Source organism: Podarcis vaucheri (assembly GCF_965113315.1).
Source record: "Podarcis vaucheri genome assembly, chromosome: 7".
In the NCBI taxonomy this organism is placed as follows: domain Eukaryota; kingdom Metazoa; phylum Chordata; class Lepidosauria; order Squamata; family Lacertidae; genus Podarcis; species Podarcis vaucheri.
In genome coordinates this window covers 23,713,891-23,730,315 of record NC_138765.1, presented here as the reverse complement: position 1 = coordinate 23,730,315, position 16,425 = coordinate 23,713,891, and the positions used below count along the sequence as shown (strand labels likewise).

General features: G+C 50.2%; 1 protein-coding gene across 1 annotated transcript in view; it reads right to left on the bottom strand.

Annotated features, from left to right (window-relative positions):
- FOXO6 (forkhead box O6) overlaps positions 1 to 15,681 on the bottom strand; it is a 122,927-nt gene extending 107,246 nt beyond the window's left edge. The window contains exon 1 of the mRNA XM_082231642.1: positions 14,065 to 15,681. Within this exon, the coding sequence (XP_082087768.1) occupies positions 14,065 to 14,541 (477 nt within the window). The 5' untranslated portion in view covers positions 14,542 to 15,681. The remainder of the gene's footprint in view (positions 1 to 14,064) is intronic.
- Positions 15,682 to 16,425: the final 744 nt, after the last annotated feature.

Genomic DNA, 16,425 nt, shown 5'->3' with positions numbered 1-16,425 from the left:
TGCCCAAAATGCTGTTGCAGAGGAGACCCCTGAACAAAAGAAAATACAGTTTCTATTACAATTCACCATGCCCCCTCCCCCCAAAAAAGACAGGTGTGCTGATAGTTCCTCCCTCCCTTCAGTTTATTTAGAAGGTTTTTACCTTGCTTTTTCTCATAATGGTATCATAGAGTTCTAGAGTTGGAAGGGACCCCTGAGGATCATCCAGTCCAACCCCCTGCAGTGCAGGAATGTGCAGCTGTCCTGTACGGGGATCGAACCCATGACCTTGGTGTTATCAGCACCGTGCTCTATACAATGTATAGTACAGCATGCAATGCACAGTACAGTAAAACTGCCTCCCCCCTGCTAGCTGGGGCTGATGGGAGTTGCAGTCCAAAATGGGGAAGAGTGGAATTTAAAAAATGATGCAAGCAAGGCACTTCTGGTGCAAATGGATGCTCTGAAATCCTTCGTACCCTTCCTCTGCTTTCTGTCTGCCTCCAAACATTCCCGATTGCCCTGCTCCAATGATTGCATTCTAGGATGAGTGCCAGTGGTCAAAACCTTTCCCCAATGTATTTACATGCTGAGAACTAGTATGGCCTAGTGGTTAGGGCTATTGCTGGGGAGACTCAGGTTCAAACCTCCGCTCAGACACAAAACTTACCAGATGATCTTCAGCCAGTCACTAATCCCTCAGCCGGACCAGCCACACATGAGGATAAAAGGAGGGGAGTAGAATCAGTGGTGGCTGAGGCACATTTAGACTGGAAGGGCAAAAGGCAGGGAGCCCAAACAGTAAGTAAAGCCAGAGCCAATGGCAGGGAAAGCTAACTAATTCTAGTTTTGTCTCCATCTTCCTCCCTGCCGAGTTCTACCACTGTGCATGAAAGAATTCACTCCATCATCCCACTGAGTGGTAGCAAATACCGGGTTTCTCTGATAAACGAGGTCCAGCCAAGGTGTGCAAGAGCTGCAAGGAAGCCCTGGCTTATCAGCAAGGAACAAGCACTGCAAAAAGACAAATTTATTATCCATATGCATGCACATTTCAAGCTCATGCCGGAAGGCAAAGGAACATCCTTTCGATGTGTGGGTGAGTTGCTGATACAAGCAGCCCTCTCTTCTGAGGCCTCTGAACCCTATAAGCCCAGTTCCCACATGAATATAATTCAGTCGCTTCACAGATTCCTTAACGATTCTCAGCTGAATGTGTGAACGGGCTCCACTGAAAGCATCCCTTCTGGTGATATTAACAGAAATGGAAATTCCATCTAAGATTTTTTTCAGCCTTGGGTGACACACTGGTTCGTGCAAGTAACTAACGACTGTGGAAGTAAAGGCAATTGCATGTGTGAACAAAGTCTTAGCCCACTGAGTGCCACAGTCTCCTTCTTCACACAGTCCAATTGTCACTTTCAAACTTGGGGACAGTCCTTGCATCTGTGATACACACCAACACAAGTAGATTAGACTACTGTAACACATCCTATGTGGGGATGCTCTGAAAGACTGTTCAGGAATTACAGGTTCATAGAATCACAGCATAGCATAGCATCATAGCATTGTAGAGTTGGAAGGGAACACGGGGGTCATCGAGTCCCACCCTCTGCAAGGCAGGAATCTATTTGCCCAAGGTGGGTTTTGAACCCACACAACCCCGAGATTAAGAATCTCCTGGTCCAGAGGTGGCTAGACTCATGATTGCAGCTGGCTGTACAAACCTGTGCTTAGAGATCGGCACTGGCTACCACTTACTTTCCTGGCACAGTGCAAAGTGCCGTTGACCTTGATCTAGGTTAAGAATAGGAAACCTGCTGATAGCACACTGAGTTCATATGCATCAACAGAAGCTTGAACTTCTGTACCTTGGAGAAACAGCTATGAAAGCAATCTTACTGAGACTTTCAACTGGTAGATAAGAAACCTTACTTTCCCTGCCCAGGGAAAACCAGATCTGCCTGCCTGCCTCTCTTTATGTATAGATTTAGCAGCTGGCATACAGAACTCCTTTTCAAAGCCATTTACATGAGCTAGGCTTGGGTGCTATTGCCTGGTGAATCTTTAGCACTCGCCCAACTCTGGTTTGATAGGACTGGGGGAAAGCCATAGCTCAGTGATACAGCATCTTCACTGAATGCAAAAGGTTCCAGGTTCAATCCCAGGTGTCTCCACACAAGGCTGGGAAAGACGCCTGCCTCAGACTCTGGAGAGCTGCTTCCAGTTAGTGTAGTAGACAGTACTTAGCTAGATGGTCTGATTCCACATAAGGCAGCTGCCTATGTTCCTGTTTCATAACAATACTGCTTCATGTTTGTTAACTGCATTGAGAGCTCTGGCTTTGGAACAGTCTATACTTTTAAGAAGAATGGCAGTAACTGGCTTATCTTAAGAGGAGCTTAGAGGCGATGCAAGTGCTGGTACAGTTCCGAGAGCTGGCACTCAATGAAACTCAACATATATATTCAGGTACACTGTACATTTTAAGCACATGCTTCTCCCTCCCACCCCACAAAGAATACTGGGAAGTGCAGTTTACACCTCACTGAGCTAAAATTCTAGCACCCTTTAACTGCAATTCCCAGGATTCCTTGGGGAAAGTCATGCGCTTTGATTTTTTGTACACAGCCTACATACACTTTTGAGAGATGAAGCAGACAGAGGACAAAGGTCCTTACGCTGCTTTCAAGAATGCATAGAGGAGAACATCCGCCTTCCCTTCTGATGCCTGTGTGATATTTCCTCTAATGGAGATTAGGAGAGCCAGGACCACAGCAGTACATATGGGAGATATAAGCTTAAGTTTAAAAAGACAAGCACCCAAAAGAACTGCTTTGTAGAACTAGGGGTGTAAACTGTGGAATTCTCCCCCACAAGATTTAGTTATGACTACCAACCTGGATGGCTTTAAAGGAGAATTAACAAATTCATAGAGGAAAAGACTACGGTCTACCTCCACTCTTGGAGGAAGTATATCTCTGAATACAAGTTGCTGAAAATCACAAGTGGGGAGAGCGCTGTTGTGCAAAGGTTCTGCTTGCAGGATTCCCACGGGCACCTGGTTGGCCATGGTAAGAAGAAGATGCTGGACTATATGGGTCTTTGGTCTACTTATGTGATGGGCAATGTGGTATTTCTAAGCTTGCTTATTCTATTAAGGAACAGTGGTGGGAACAGAGAGGAGGAAATGGCTAGCAAGATGAGTCACTAGCCTCCCTTCCTTCTCTGCAATTATATGCATTTTTACTCCAGAGTAAACTCCACAGAAGGACCGACTGCTGAGATCCAATTGCACTAGTGAGGCATCTAGATTGGCTGTGGGCTGCAATCCAATGCACACTTACCTAGGAGCAATCCCCACTGGAAACAGCAAGGCTTATTTCCAATAAACATGAATAAGGTTGCGCTGCTGAGCCTCCTTTACACCATTTAAGTGACCATCGGATCGTTATTCACACAGACGAGAAAGTGGAGAAAGGGTATTTGTAATGTGAATTTATCCTTCTGGCCAAATGACAAAGTGAATGAAGCAAGAACAGCTTTAAGCCCCATACAAAAGCGCTTCCAGAAGCTTGTCCACTTTCAACACACTGCAGTAGCATTGCAATCATGACTACTGCAAGAGAAGGCTTGGCGGGGGGTGGGGCATTTCTGTAGTGCTCCACACGCTGTAGGCACAGGAATTAGTCCCAATACTTGCAAACCTTGGAGAAGTATACATTGGTGAAAGCTGGCCTAACCCACAAAAGCTTAACCCACAGCCAAACTGTGTGTCTTTTAAACTGTCATGGGGCAGTTTTCTATTCTGCAAAAGCTGTTATTTATCTTGTGGCATGGGGAGGGCATTGCTGCCCAGTTGCTTGTACAGTCCATAGGTACGTTTCTTCCCCACAAGTAAATTGCCCCTGAATAGCACCACCAGCAGCTACTGCTCTTTTTGTCCACACGATGCATAATGTTCCCCATGATTCATGGTTTTGTGTGCTTATTTTCTTTCTGAAAGCAACAGATTACCGGCTGCCCATGCTCCTTTGCTCTGATGCGAGGGACAAAAGGAACGAAGGAGATAAAAAGACAGCCCATTTCAACCTGGTGCCCAACAGCATAGAAGTAGCCAACTCGCTTCTTGTGAATGTTCCTATTACAGGGTCACATGAACACCAGAAGTTAATTTACATCAGGTTGGACTATTGTCCGCCTTGCCCAGTATTGTCTACACTAGACTAGCAGTCACATGCGGAGAGTCCTTCTCAATAACTGCTACCAGAGCCTTTTAATTGGAGGTGCCAGGAATCAAACCTGGTAGCTTCTGCATGCAAGGCACGTGCTCTACTGCTGAGCTACAGTCCCTCCATATGGTCTTTGCTCAGGCATAGGCAAACTCGGCCCTCCAGCTGTTTTGGGACTACAACTCCCATGATCCCTAGCTAACAGGACCAGTGGTCGGGGGTGATGGGAATTGTAGTCCCAAAACATCTGGAGGACCGAGCTTGCCTATGCCTGGTCTTGCTCAATAGCAAGAGGAAGTACTGCTGGTTAGTCAAGGATGTTGCAGCAATAATTATAAGCCATGGTAAAGAGATAGGCTGGGCACAACCGTAGGTGAGTGATGGGTCCTCCCCCAGCCCTAGACAGGACACTCCTCAGCTTAAAGCACCAAGGCCACCCAGCTAGTTTATATTCATGCCACAAAGGAGCAGCCCTAAGAAGTAGAGAGAGAAAGAAAAGTGGGAAGGCTTGGAGATTAAGGTTTTTGGCACTGTCAGACCTACATCAAGCAGACATCCACCAGCTGATAGCTTTATTGTTATACTTTGGATGTCAAAGTGGCACAAACAGCACCTTAAAATGCATCAGAGCCGCTGCTTCTTTGACAGAGGGTGTTGGTTTCCCATTAACAAGTGGAACGCGTGAGCTGGAGCATAAAACTTCAAGCGCTTTGGAATTGATAAAATAACAACTCCCTAATTAAGCAGAACTGTCAGTCAATGGGGCCTTCCGTGCAGCATTGGAAAACAGCAAGCACTACTGGCACACGTGTGCAGCATAGCAGCGCCAAGACCCACAGCAGGGGACAGTGGCGTGTGGAAAACCTCAGGCTGCCTGCGACCCAGAACTGCAAACCGGAGAGGACTTCCTGCTAGTAAAGCTTTACAGTCACAAAAGAAGAAGGCCAAAAGCTGAAGGAGGAGGACTGCTGACGCCAAGGTCTACAAGCTCTGGACTAATCGTGTAGGCTGCAACCCACAAACTCACTGCTTCAGCAAGATTGCTCTGATTAAGAAAGAGATGGCACTTTTTTAAAAAAAACTGCCAGAGCCTCTGGTCCCTTCTGGTGACCAGTTGACTGAGCATTTGTGTGCACAAAGTTTGTGGGTTGGCTACACCACACCAGGTGTTTATTGTCCATTTGTTTGCAAGAAGGTGAGACAATGTTCTGTAAAGCAATTGTTCTATCACACTTACCAGTGCATTTTCCTCCTCACTTTCCTTATTTAGAAAAGTCCTATTTTGGTAAGTGGTGGAAAGGGAGTAGGTGTGTTGAGTGAGGGTGTCAAATCAACACTTACTGGATAACCTGAATTTATCAGTGTATCCCGATAACAGCGACGGTCTGGAAGCACCCTGCACTGCCCAGTAGACAGAAACAATAAATTCACCTATGCTTCGGAGTTTGTGTTTGTGATGTTTTATCCTATCCATTAAGCTCAGAATGGCATTTGGAGGAAGGGGAGGAGGCTACTGGCCAGGACTAGACCTGTATAGCTTCAGAGATTATTGATTACAGATTGGTATCACATTTTCTCCAAGAAGTGCATAGCGGCACGCATCCCCACCACCACCTCATTCTCACAACAACTCTACGAGATAAAAACAGATCGAAGTCCCACATTCTGCTTCATGCCTGGGCATGGGCATGGATTTGAATAGGGCATCTTCCCAGTCTTAGTCCCACGCTATAACCATTACACCATACTGCAGGCACCCCCAAACTCGGCCCTCCAGCTGTTTTGGGACTACGACTCCCATCACCCCTAGCTAACAGGGCCAGTGGTCAGGGATGATGGGAATTGTAGTCCCAAAACAGCTGGAGGGCTGAGTTTGGGGATGCCTGCCATACTGGTTCCCTGCGGAACTCCATATCAAACTAATAAACAAACCCAACCCTTCAGATATGGGATAAAGGCTCTATTGGAAATTGGGGACGGGGGTTGGTAAAACCCAATGGTCGCTTTACAAATACTGCGGCTGCTTCGGTACATGTTCCTTCTACCATCTCCTACCCCATTGGTCCTTCAGCTGATACTACTGGTCCATCTTGGTTCACTTATGGCAGGACTTTGTACGAACCAGTTTTTTTCCCCTCCCCCACAGAAGCCACAAAGCAACTCTTCCCACGCAGGGGCAGGTGTAAGGGCTGCAAGCAGCCCTTGTTTCAAACCTATTTATGACGCAATGCTGGGTTGCAACCAGGCTATAACGAATACAGGTCAGCACACCAAGGGCCCCATCTGTGCTGCACACTTAAAGCAGTACCATGCCACAGCTTCTCCCAAAGAATTCTGGGGGCTGTAGTTTGTTAAAGGTCTCATTAGGAGACCCCCTATTCCTCTCCCAGAGCTACAATTCCCAGAGTGGTTTAACAGTTAATCCCTGTTCCTTGGGAACTCTGGGAACTGTAGTTCTGCGAGGAGAATAGGTGTCTCCTAACAACTCTCGGCACTCTTAACAAACGACTGTCTGCAAGATTCTTTGCAGTAAAGCCATGACTTAAAAGTGGAATCACAAAATGGTAGAGTTGGAAGGGACCACCAGGATCATCTAATCCAACCCTCTACAATGCAGGGATCTTTTGCCCAATGTGGGGCTCAAACCCACAACCCTGAGATTAAGAGTCTCATGCTCTATGCTCCCCTTTTGGCCCTTTCCAAGCTTTGGGTAGAACTCCCTTTCCTGCAAATAATTCATTTCAAAAGCATAGACAATATACCCCAGTGGCCAATAAATCTGTGTTAACTGCAAGGTGTGGAGTGGGGAGATACTAGGGCAGGCATAGGCAAACTCGGCCCTCCAGATGTTTTGGGACTACAACTCCCATCATCCCTAGCTAACAGGACCAGTGGTCAGGGATGATGGGCGTTCCAGTCCAAAAACATCTGGAGGACCGAGTTTGCCTATGACTGTGCTAGGGCATTTGTTAAATGGTGCACAGGAGCTGAAGTTCTCTGTTCACTTTAGGAGAGAGGATGGAGAGGCCAGCTGGAAGTTTTAAATCTAAGCTTCTAATCCCACCTTTTAAAAAAGGACTGACTCATGGGGTAGGGGAGCAACTCCCCTTCCCTTCCCTCTCCACAACATGGGGAAATGATCTGGAATTCTGAGCTACTGAGCCCTCTCTGTGGGTGACAGACTAGGCTAAGGAGGAGGCAATTAAAGATGAAGACCCGCTGCCAGAAACACCCCCACCATCCCAGCAGAGAGAAAGAGGAGAGTTGCAATGCTTCTGAACCTCAGACATAAAGACTATGAACAACTCCCTCTCCTATGTACGGGCCTTTTAAGAAAGCGAAACAGTATTGTGAACGCAAGACTGATGAGCAGTGCACCCTGTATCAGGTTCTCCACAGGGATGAGGAACGCCTCTCTCTGCAACTCTGGCAATGAACAGCAAGGGAAGAGAAATTTAATCCAAGGAAAGTGGCTCTAACAGAAGGGAGTGGCAGGTTGCAGAGATGTAGATTGGGAACAAAATAATAATAATAAATTACAGAGACGGACACGACAGAGTTCAGGGACCAGGGCCGCAGGTGCGAGGCTCCAATCTGGGGCTTCATATTATGAACTTAAAACCAGGGATGGAGTATTTTCTATGTGAGCACGACATACAAAACAAAAAACTAACAGCCAGCCAGGGCTGAACTTTCCTTTCAGTAGCCAAGACTAATACAGTAGTACCTCGGGTTACAGACGCTTCAGGTTACATACGCTTCAGGTTACAGACTCTGCTAACCCAGAAATATTACCTCGGGTTAAGAACTTTGCTTCAGGATGAGAACAGAAATCGTGTGGCGGCGGTGCAGCGGCAGCGGGAGGCCCCATTAGCTAAAGTGGTGCTTCAGGTTAAGAACAGTTTCAGGTTAAGAACGGACAGGGACGTGGACTTATAAAAAATATTGGGGGGGCCCGGGAAAGCTCATGAATAATAAATAAGCTCATGAATATGCAAATAAAGTGGCGCCGCCTCCTCGTGAGCGAATAGGGGAGAGCGTGCTGCGCCTATTAATCAGCTCCGAAGGAAATTGGGTGGAGCTTTTGCTCGGGAGGGAGGGCAGGAGGCATGCAGGCAGCCCGACCCTGTGCATTTTGGGCTGGGGGAGGGGCGGTGATGGCGCTCTGCTGGAGGGGCGCCGGAGATTGTTGGGGGGGCGGAGCCCCCCCAAACGAATTTTTGAGGGGGCTCGGGCCCCCTCAAGCCCCATGGAGTCGGCGCCTATGAGAATGGACCTCCAGAACAAATTAAGTACTTAACCCGAGGCACCACTGTAATCCCACACAGCAACAAACGAAACAGAACTAGCATTTAAAAAATAATAATTGGAAAGATGCTCCAATACCCCTCAAGGACTTCCGGCTCTTTCAGTGGTGTCCGCCAACCTGGTACCCTCCGGTTGTTTTCAAACTACAACTCCCATCAGCCCCAGCGAGCACAGCCAGTGTAGACCAAAATATCTGGGGGGCACCAGGCTGGCAAAGAGTGTCTTTAGGAGTTATTGCATCCACAGTTCAGCAGCCTTAAGTGCAACCTCACTGCCTTATACTGTAGAGCAGGACCCACCAGCTAATTAATTATCCCCTTAATTATCTTGCTAACATTGAAGGGAGGTGCCTTTCTGAGATTCCTTAAAGGGAAGGGGATCGTTTCTCTTTCAGTGAGATAACTTAAGAACTAACAAGAAAACAAGTGCCATTCACTGATCACAAGGAGAAGCCATCTTTAACGCACAGAGCTGCAAGAAATCTTTCGCTTTCAGATTAATTTATTATTGCACCTCTGAAAAGTGGCACACCTGTTTCTCCCCCTCCCCATTTTATCCTCACAACAGCCCTGTGAGGTGGGTTAGTCTAAGAGACTGTGACTGGCCCAATATCAATCCCCTTGACCTAGTGGGGATTTGAACCCTGGTATTTCAGGTTCTGGTCCACAACTCTAGCCACAACTCCACACTGGTGTATTTGTACAGATTGTTCCAGGTCTGACTTATCACCGTACCAGCACCCCCACCAAGCAAGAGGCTGGTAGCAAGTCCCCTGTGCCCTGCACCCTATGTGCAGCTCCTGCCATCTCCTTCTCCTCCTGGATTGCTGCAGCTTCTCTCTCCTCCCTTCCCACCATCAATGAGCGCTAAGCATGCAAGCTACTGCCTCCCACAGCCAGTTGCACCCCTGCCCCTTCCAGCCAGGGCCAATCAGAATATAGTGGCCAGTGGCAACTCCTGCACCCAGCACTGGCTAGGAAGGAGCAAAGGAGGTGGCATCACCTCATACTCTCAGCACCAGCCAATACTGTGAAGGCAGAGAGTGAGGAAGGGAAAGAAAGAGGGGGCCATCCCACTGGTAATGGCAAAGGCAGCGGCAGAAGGGGCCAGCCCTGCTGCTGGGGTATGAGCCTTGGCAGATGCCCAACATTGCCAACTGCTAACACCAAACTAGGTTGCATTAGTTTCCTTCTTTGCTGGTCATTTTTATTCATTTGATACACCTACACTTTCATCTCCTACAAAGGAGATGTTTCATGCCATTGGGTTGCATCCTACTCAGTTACATTCAAGCGTAGACAAATTTAATTTAACATATCTAAGTTAGCCACATCCATTATTTTCAATGGGTCTGTTTTGAGCATGGGATACCTAATGGGAAAATGAAGTCCTATCAATCCTTTAAATGGCCAGTATGCTGCTTCCACAGCCCATAGAGGTCTCTCAACGATCAGCATATTCCCATTTTTATCAATATTGCTCTAGGGGTGGAGAGTCTCTGGTCCTCCATATGTTGATAGACTACAAATCCCATCATTAGGATTCCCTGGCCATTAGGCATGCTGGCCGAGGCTAATGGAGCCCAGTGAAGTGTGGAGAACCATGAGTTCCCTCCCCATTCCTGCTCTAGAACATCCAGGGTTTTCTGAACAAGATGGTCCATTGTCTGGTGACCTTTGAAACTGATGGGGCAGGAGGAAGAGAGGCCAAAAGAAGGTGGGGCCACAGTCAACTAATCCTAGCTTTGCCCCCATCCTCCTCTCTGCTGCATTCTACAAGGGCAATGTGGAGACCAAAAAAAAGGTGAAGGTGACAGCCAGTGCCACCCCCTGGAATGGATGGAACTAAGAAGGCAGTTGGGGCCTGACTGAGGATAGGCTGAAGTTGGTGGGGCAGCACCCCATTTGGCCTAATGGACCAGCCTCTGCTGTATCCCCTAACTCCCTACCCTTCAAACATGAGCAAGCTTCTGTCAACCATCTAATCAGCCAGCCAGTCTGATTTTTTTGTTGGCAGGCATACCTTTGCTTCAGTTTCCCCAGGAGGCCAGCGGTGGAGAGGGGAGAAGCTATGTTGGAAGAAGAATCATAGTATTGATGTGGATGGAAAATCTCTCTACCCACAGAGTATTCATGTCTTGATTTCTCAGAGTCTAATACACTTCTTCAGGAATGAATTCAAGGTATGCATCTGGAAAGCTCTGGAAAGCTATGATGGCACAAGCATCACAAAGTCTTCTCCCATGCAGTATCATGTGGAACATGGGAAGCTGCGGTAAACGAAGCCTATTCATAGAGCCTCCCTCACAGTACTCTCTACACCAACCTTACCTGAGCAGATGCCTTCAAACATTTTGGACTGCAGCTCCCAGCATCCCTGGCCACTTGTCATGATGGCTGGGGCTGACAGGAGTTAAGAGTTAGGCAATGTTTGGAGGCTGAAAGCTGGTCTGCCTACACTAACTGGCAGCAGCTCTCCAGGGTTTCAGAAAGGGATTTCCCCCCCCATTGTTACCTGGAGGTTCCAGGAAAAGGCCCTTGGAACTTCAGCATTCAGTCCTTACTATGAAACCACAGCTCTTTCCCAATAACCTTGGCACCATTGTGACTAGAGCAGTTGTAAAGCAAAACATTTAACTCAAAGAAATTGGCACCCCAACCAGGGCACTTTTGAACACTTCTCCAAAAATGGAGTACTTTCATAGGAACAAACGAAGCTGCCTTATACCAAGTAAGATCACTGGTCTGTCTAAGTCAGGACCATCCACACTGATCTAGCTCAGTATTGTCAATGCTAACTGGGAGTAGATAGCCAGGATTTCATACAAGGAGTCCTTCCCAGCCCTATCTGGAGGTGCCAGCGGATTGACACAGGGACCTTTAGCATTCAAAGTATGTGCCCCACCACTGAGTTATGGCCCTTCACCTTTCCCAGCTTGCTAGAGCTATGTCCTTTGGCTGATGTAGCTACTACTCTTCACACATCAGATTTATTCTCCCTTGTTTAAATAACTGCATGAAGCAGAACAAGAAGTGAGAGTATTTCATAGACAAGTGTCTTGGACTGTTCCTTGGATGCAGTTCTCTCTTCCTGTCAGTTTGGGTGGAACTTTGTCCCCTCTGCTACCATATACATCCATCCTGCACCAGGACACCAGAGTTAGCATAAGTACGCCCAACCAGACTCCATCCAGCTGTACAGCCCAAATTACCAAGGCTTCCCCATATGCTTCTCTTGCAAGTACCAATCTATTCATGAGACCTGGTTACCTATGCATCATAAAAGAGTCAGTACTAAAATATCCCCAACGGAGAGGAGGTGGATGGAAGGAGAGCCATTTCATCGCCCACAAACAAATAACCTCCACCTGGTATATGTTCCTGTGACTCGGTGGACCCTTGGTCTGATCCGGCAGAGCTTTCCTTATGGTCTGATGTCTCAAGGTCCTTGAGTGCCTAAAACAAGTCTTCAGCTACTCACAAGTAAACTGAATGCAGAGGAGGTCAAATCCAGGTGTGGTGCAGATGCACAGAGCTTCAATAATGCTCATAACACCAGCCCAAATGATGGAGTGGACCTTTCCTGAATTAACACATTGTTTATTATAGGGTGGCTGGAAAGCAGAAAGAAAATCAATTGGAACTGCCTCTCTTTTAAATCGGCCCCTTCTGGTTCCCACATTACCTACGCTTTTCTGTCCCTTCCAGGTGTGGTCACCAACATGGGTGCAAGGTGTGTGCAAGCAACATCACTTTGGATGCACCCTGTTTTCTGCTGGGCTATAGCAGGATGGCTCTCACACTGAAGTGAAAAAGTAGACTTCTCACACCATACACAGAGAGAGACACTTTCCTTGTAAGCTCAGGGAGTGCAACACACCTCTACACTAAATCACAATAAGAGGGGAATCGATTACTCCTGACAGAAATATTTAACAATCCAAAGGCAACAGCCTGGGAGCTTAGCCAGTACAGCCAATGCCAGAGGGGCGTGTGTCTGTTGAGAGACCAACAGATATATGAGAATGGAAAACCACTCTGCCCCACCAACTCAGTGCCACAAGGGTTAATTGCTTGTTAGTCCACATGTGCAGGAGAGCCTTTTCAAGCCCTCCTTCAAGGGAACACTTGCTTGTGGGCAGACTGCCTGCCAGATGTTTAGGATTCTCAAAAAAGCACACACACAAACGGTGCAGCACATTCTGCAAAATTTGCCATTTCATCCAAGACCTCAAAAGCAAACAAAAGCTTTTAAAAAAACACACAAATACACCAAATCTTACTTTAACTCAATAAGGAGACGTGGGCAATGTATGGAGCGCCAAAGACAGGCAGAGTTTACAGCTAACACATGTAGACAGTTTGATCGCACTTCCAGTTTTACGAAGCCCGAGACCTCAAAATGGTCACACGTCCAGAGTTCAGTAACACTTGCCCAATGGCCCTGCCCACCAATGGCATCGCATGTGGCAAATTAGCCGAGGAAATCAGTTCTCCAGGCCTTTTTTTTTGTATTATAAACTGCTCCTGCAATCTACACTGCATTCCATGGGAGTGGGGAGGGGGGAGAGAGACCTTACAAAAATCACAAGCAGCTAACCCCACATACCCCACCAACCAAACTGGAGGAGAAAGACTGGCATGTCCTTTCCTCAACTGGCATATCAGTCAATGCCATCAGATGTAAAGTACAAAGCCACTTTTACCCACCTCAACTCTATTTCTACCTTGCCCCCGCCCTCCAAAGTCTTACTAACAGACAAGCAGCTGCAACTTAACTGCAACTTAAGAGGAGGGGGAGGAAGGGTGTCCACCTGGCCCCTTTGTTGATGCTTCTGGGGCTTGGGGGGCAGGGGGTGTTAAGGAAATATGGTAGGTGGACCAGGCAGCTACTGCAAGATAATCTCTCCAAGCACCAATGCAAAAAGAGAGGGAACTATCTCAGGTCCACTCCAGTAATATAATCAACAGAGAAGAGCTCCTCTTCTCCAAGCTAGCTCTGAGAAGGCTGCAAGAGCAACTTCTCTTCCCTCAGTTCTAGAAGACACCAGAGCTGCTCTCCTGATCAAAGCTGCAAAAGGCTGGAGTGGCCTCGGGTAGACCCTCAGGAAACTTGGCCGGCTCCTTCCCCTTCCAGCTCTGCCCCTCTTGCTACAGGATTTCGTGCGCCTGCAAACAAAGCTACACAGACTTTCACTCCCAAGTCTTCACCACCACTCCTTCCCTAATCACTAACTCTGGTTAAAACCACCACTTTCCAGGTAAGAATGTGCTAAGGGAGTTTAAAAACAAACAAAAAACGTGGGTGATGGTGCTGGAAAATACACCACCATTTTAACACCCTTTAATTAACCTTCCCTGCAACACAGGGGTGGTTTAAGGCTGCTACCGGGCAACTAGACCCCCATTAAGAGTCTACTACATCAACCCAAGGAGGCTCAGCACTAGTGAAACTTCCACCAGCGCCTCTTGAAAACTAGGGCTCTAGTTTCTGCCGAGGGAGGCGAGAGGCGCAGGGTGAAGGAGGTGGAGAATCGCTCGGGTACCTTCCAACCAGCCGAACTGTTGCTGTCTCCTTTATCCTTAAAATATGGGACGTATCTGACCATCCAGTCGTAGATCTGCGAGAGGGTGAGCCGCTTCTCCGGGGAGCTCTCGATCGCTTTGGTGATGAGATCCGCGTAAGAGAGGTTGCCCCAGGCGTTGCGCCGCGAGGTCTTCGCCTTGCGGAGCTGTCCAACGTCCGCGCCCAGCGAAGGCAGCGCCGGGGCGGCTTTGCCGCGCTCCGACGCCACTCCGGCGTTCTCGGCGCCTTCCGTTCCGCCGGCCAAGGGGTGCTTGGAGCCGCCGCCTCCTCCACCGCCGCCGCCGCCACCACCACCAGCGCCGGCAGCCGCGGCTCCATCGTCCTCTTCTCCCGGGAAGTCGGGGTGAGGCAGCGGCCAGGTGCAGGAGCGAGGCCGGCTCTGGGGTTCAAAATCCGGGTCGATGTCAACCTGATGCGCTTGCAGCTTCTCATCCATGTTCCTCCCCCTCCCCCCCCAGAAGCCGCCTTTTCTTTCCTTCCCCCCTTTTTTCCTTTATCCCGGTGGGGGGGGGGGAGAGTCTCCTTTGTAAATTTCCAACGGAAGGATCGCAACAGCAAACGGCGCTTTTAGGAAGCGAAGGTCCAAGGCAGCAGCATCGCACCAAAGTGGGTCGGGGAGAACGAGCGAGAGAAAGGGGGGGGAGAACGAGCGAGGGGGGCGGGATATGGAGACGCTGCCTCGCAGGGTTTGGGGAGGAAGGTGCGTCGGGGGAGCGGTGGCGGGGAAGGGGGGGAGGAAGGCGAGAGAGAGAGAGGCTCGAGTCCAGCGCAAGGGAGGTTCAGCTGGAAGGGCAAGGAGCGGCGAAGGCGGCTGCTTCCTCCATCAAGCCCGGCGAGCGAGAGACAGAGCAGGGAGGGGGCCGCCCGTTCAAGCAACAGATGAGCAGGAGGAGCGCGCCGGGCGCAGGAGGAGCGGCGTGCGCTTTCGAGGGAGAAGGGCTTCCTCGGGCGATGCGGAGCCTCCAAGGCCCCTCGCTTGAGTCCAGGCGAGTTCAGTTCCTGCGGGCTCCAGCGAGGAGCGAATTAATCCCAGGAAGAGCGTCCAGGCGCAGCGGGAACCCGGCGCTAAAGGGCCCGGAGGTGGCGATGGAGACGCGCGGCTGGCGCTGGCATGATCGCCCTCCTCTCTTCTCGCGCTCTCCACGCCGCCGGCACGCACCTGAGGCAGAGGCTGGGCTGCTCACCCGGCGGCCAGGCAGGTAGCGCGCGCGCGCTTCTCTCGCGCTCTTCCACACACCTAGCACCTGCTGCTGCTGCTGCCCTCGGCGCGGCAGCCCCCTCTGCTCGCCGCCGTCTCCGCCTTGTCGGTCACCTCGTCCTCCTGCCGCTGCTTCTGCTGCTTCTCCTTCTCCTGCTGCGCTCGTGCCGCCCCGAGCGGGCGCCGCCTCTCTCTGGGGACCCGGCGGGATGGCAACATGCTGAGGAGGAGGAGGAGGAGGAGGAAACGGCGGCGGCAGCGGCGGCCGCCACTCTCTGCCTCGCTGCCCTCTCGTCCCCCAGCCCCGCGAGCGAAGAGCGACTGACACACGCGCGCGCGCTCGCACACAGACCCACACACAGTGAGAGAGAGAGAGAGAGAGGGAGAGCCCGCCAGGCGAGCCGGCTGCACCTCAGGGAGGGGGTGGGCGGGGAGGGAGGAGGAGGAGGAGGAGGGGCCGGGCCGGCGAGCGGAGGGGGGAAGAGGGCGGGGCCTCGGGCAGCACCTTACACGAGAGGAGGAGGAGCGCGCCAGCCGGGCTTGCCTTGCCTTCCCGCCTGGCTGGTTGCACGCAGAGTCTCGTCGGCTCTCTGCCCGGCTGCACAAGTCTGGACGCTCCAGCCAAACCACATGATCACAACACGAGCGGGCGCCGGGCTTCCCCCTTCGCCGCCGTCGCGCGAGCTGCAGGGCGGGGGGCGACGCCACCGACCGACGGCACCTTGGCAGCGCTCAGGACTTCGCCTTGCCCGCTCCTGCCCCGCCACCGCAGCACGTCCCGCCGAAGGTCTCTCTCTCGCGCGCGCCACACTTCTCACAAGCAGGAGTGCTGGCATTTCTGAACCTCCTCCGGGCTTCCCTTCCCCTGCTCGGGGCCTCCTCACGGCATTTTACCGCCAGAGGCACAAATGGTGTCTCCCCATCCCCATCCTCCCCAACCAAATTAGAGCAATCATGGCTGGTCGGGTGAGTTTGGTCCCCGAGGTAGAAAGTCCCACAAGCACCTCTCCGTTCCCCACCACCCTGGCGATACATTTACAATTATTTATTTACTTATTATTATTATTATTACTATTATTATTTGCTGCCCTATCAGATCACCCTAAGACAGGTGGGGCTGCC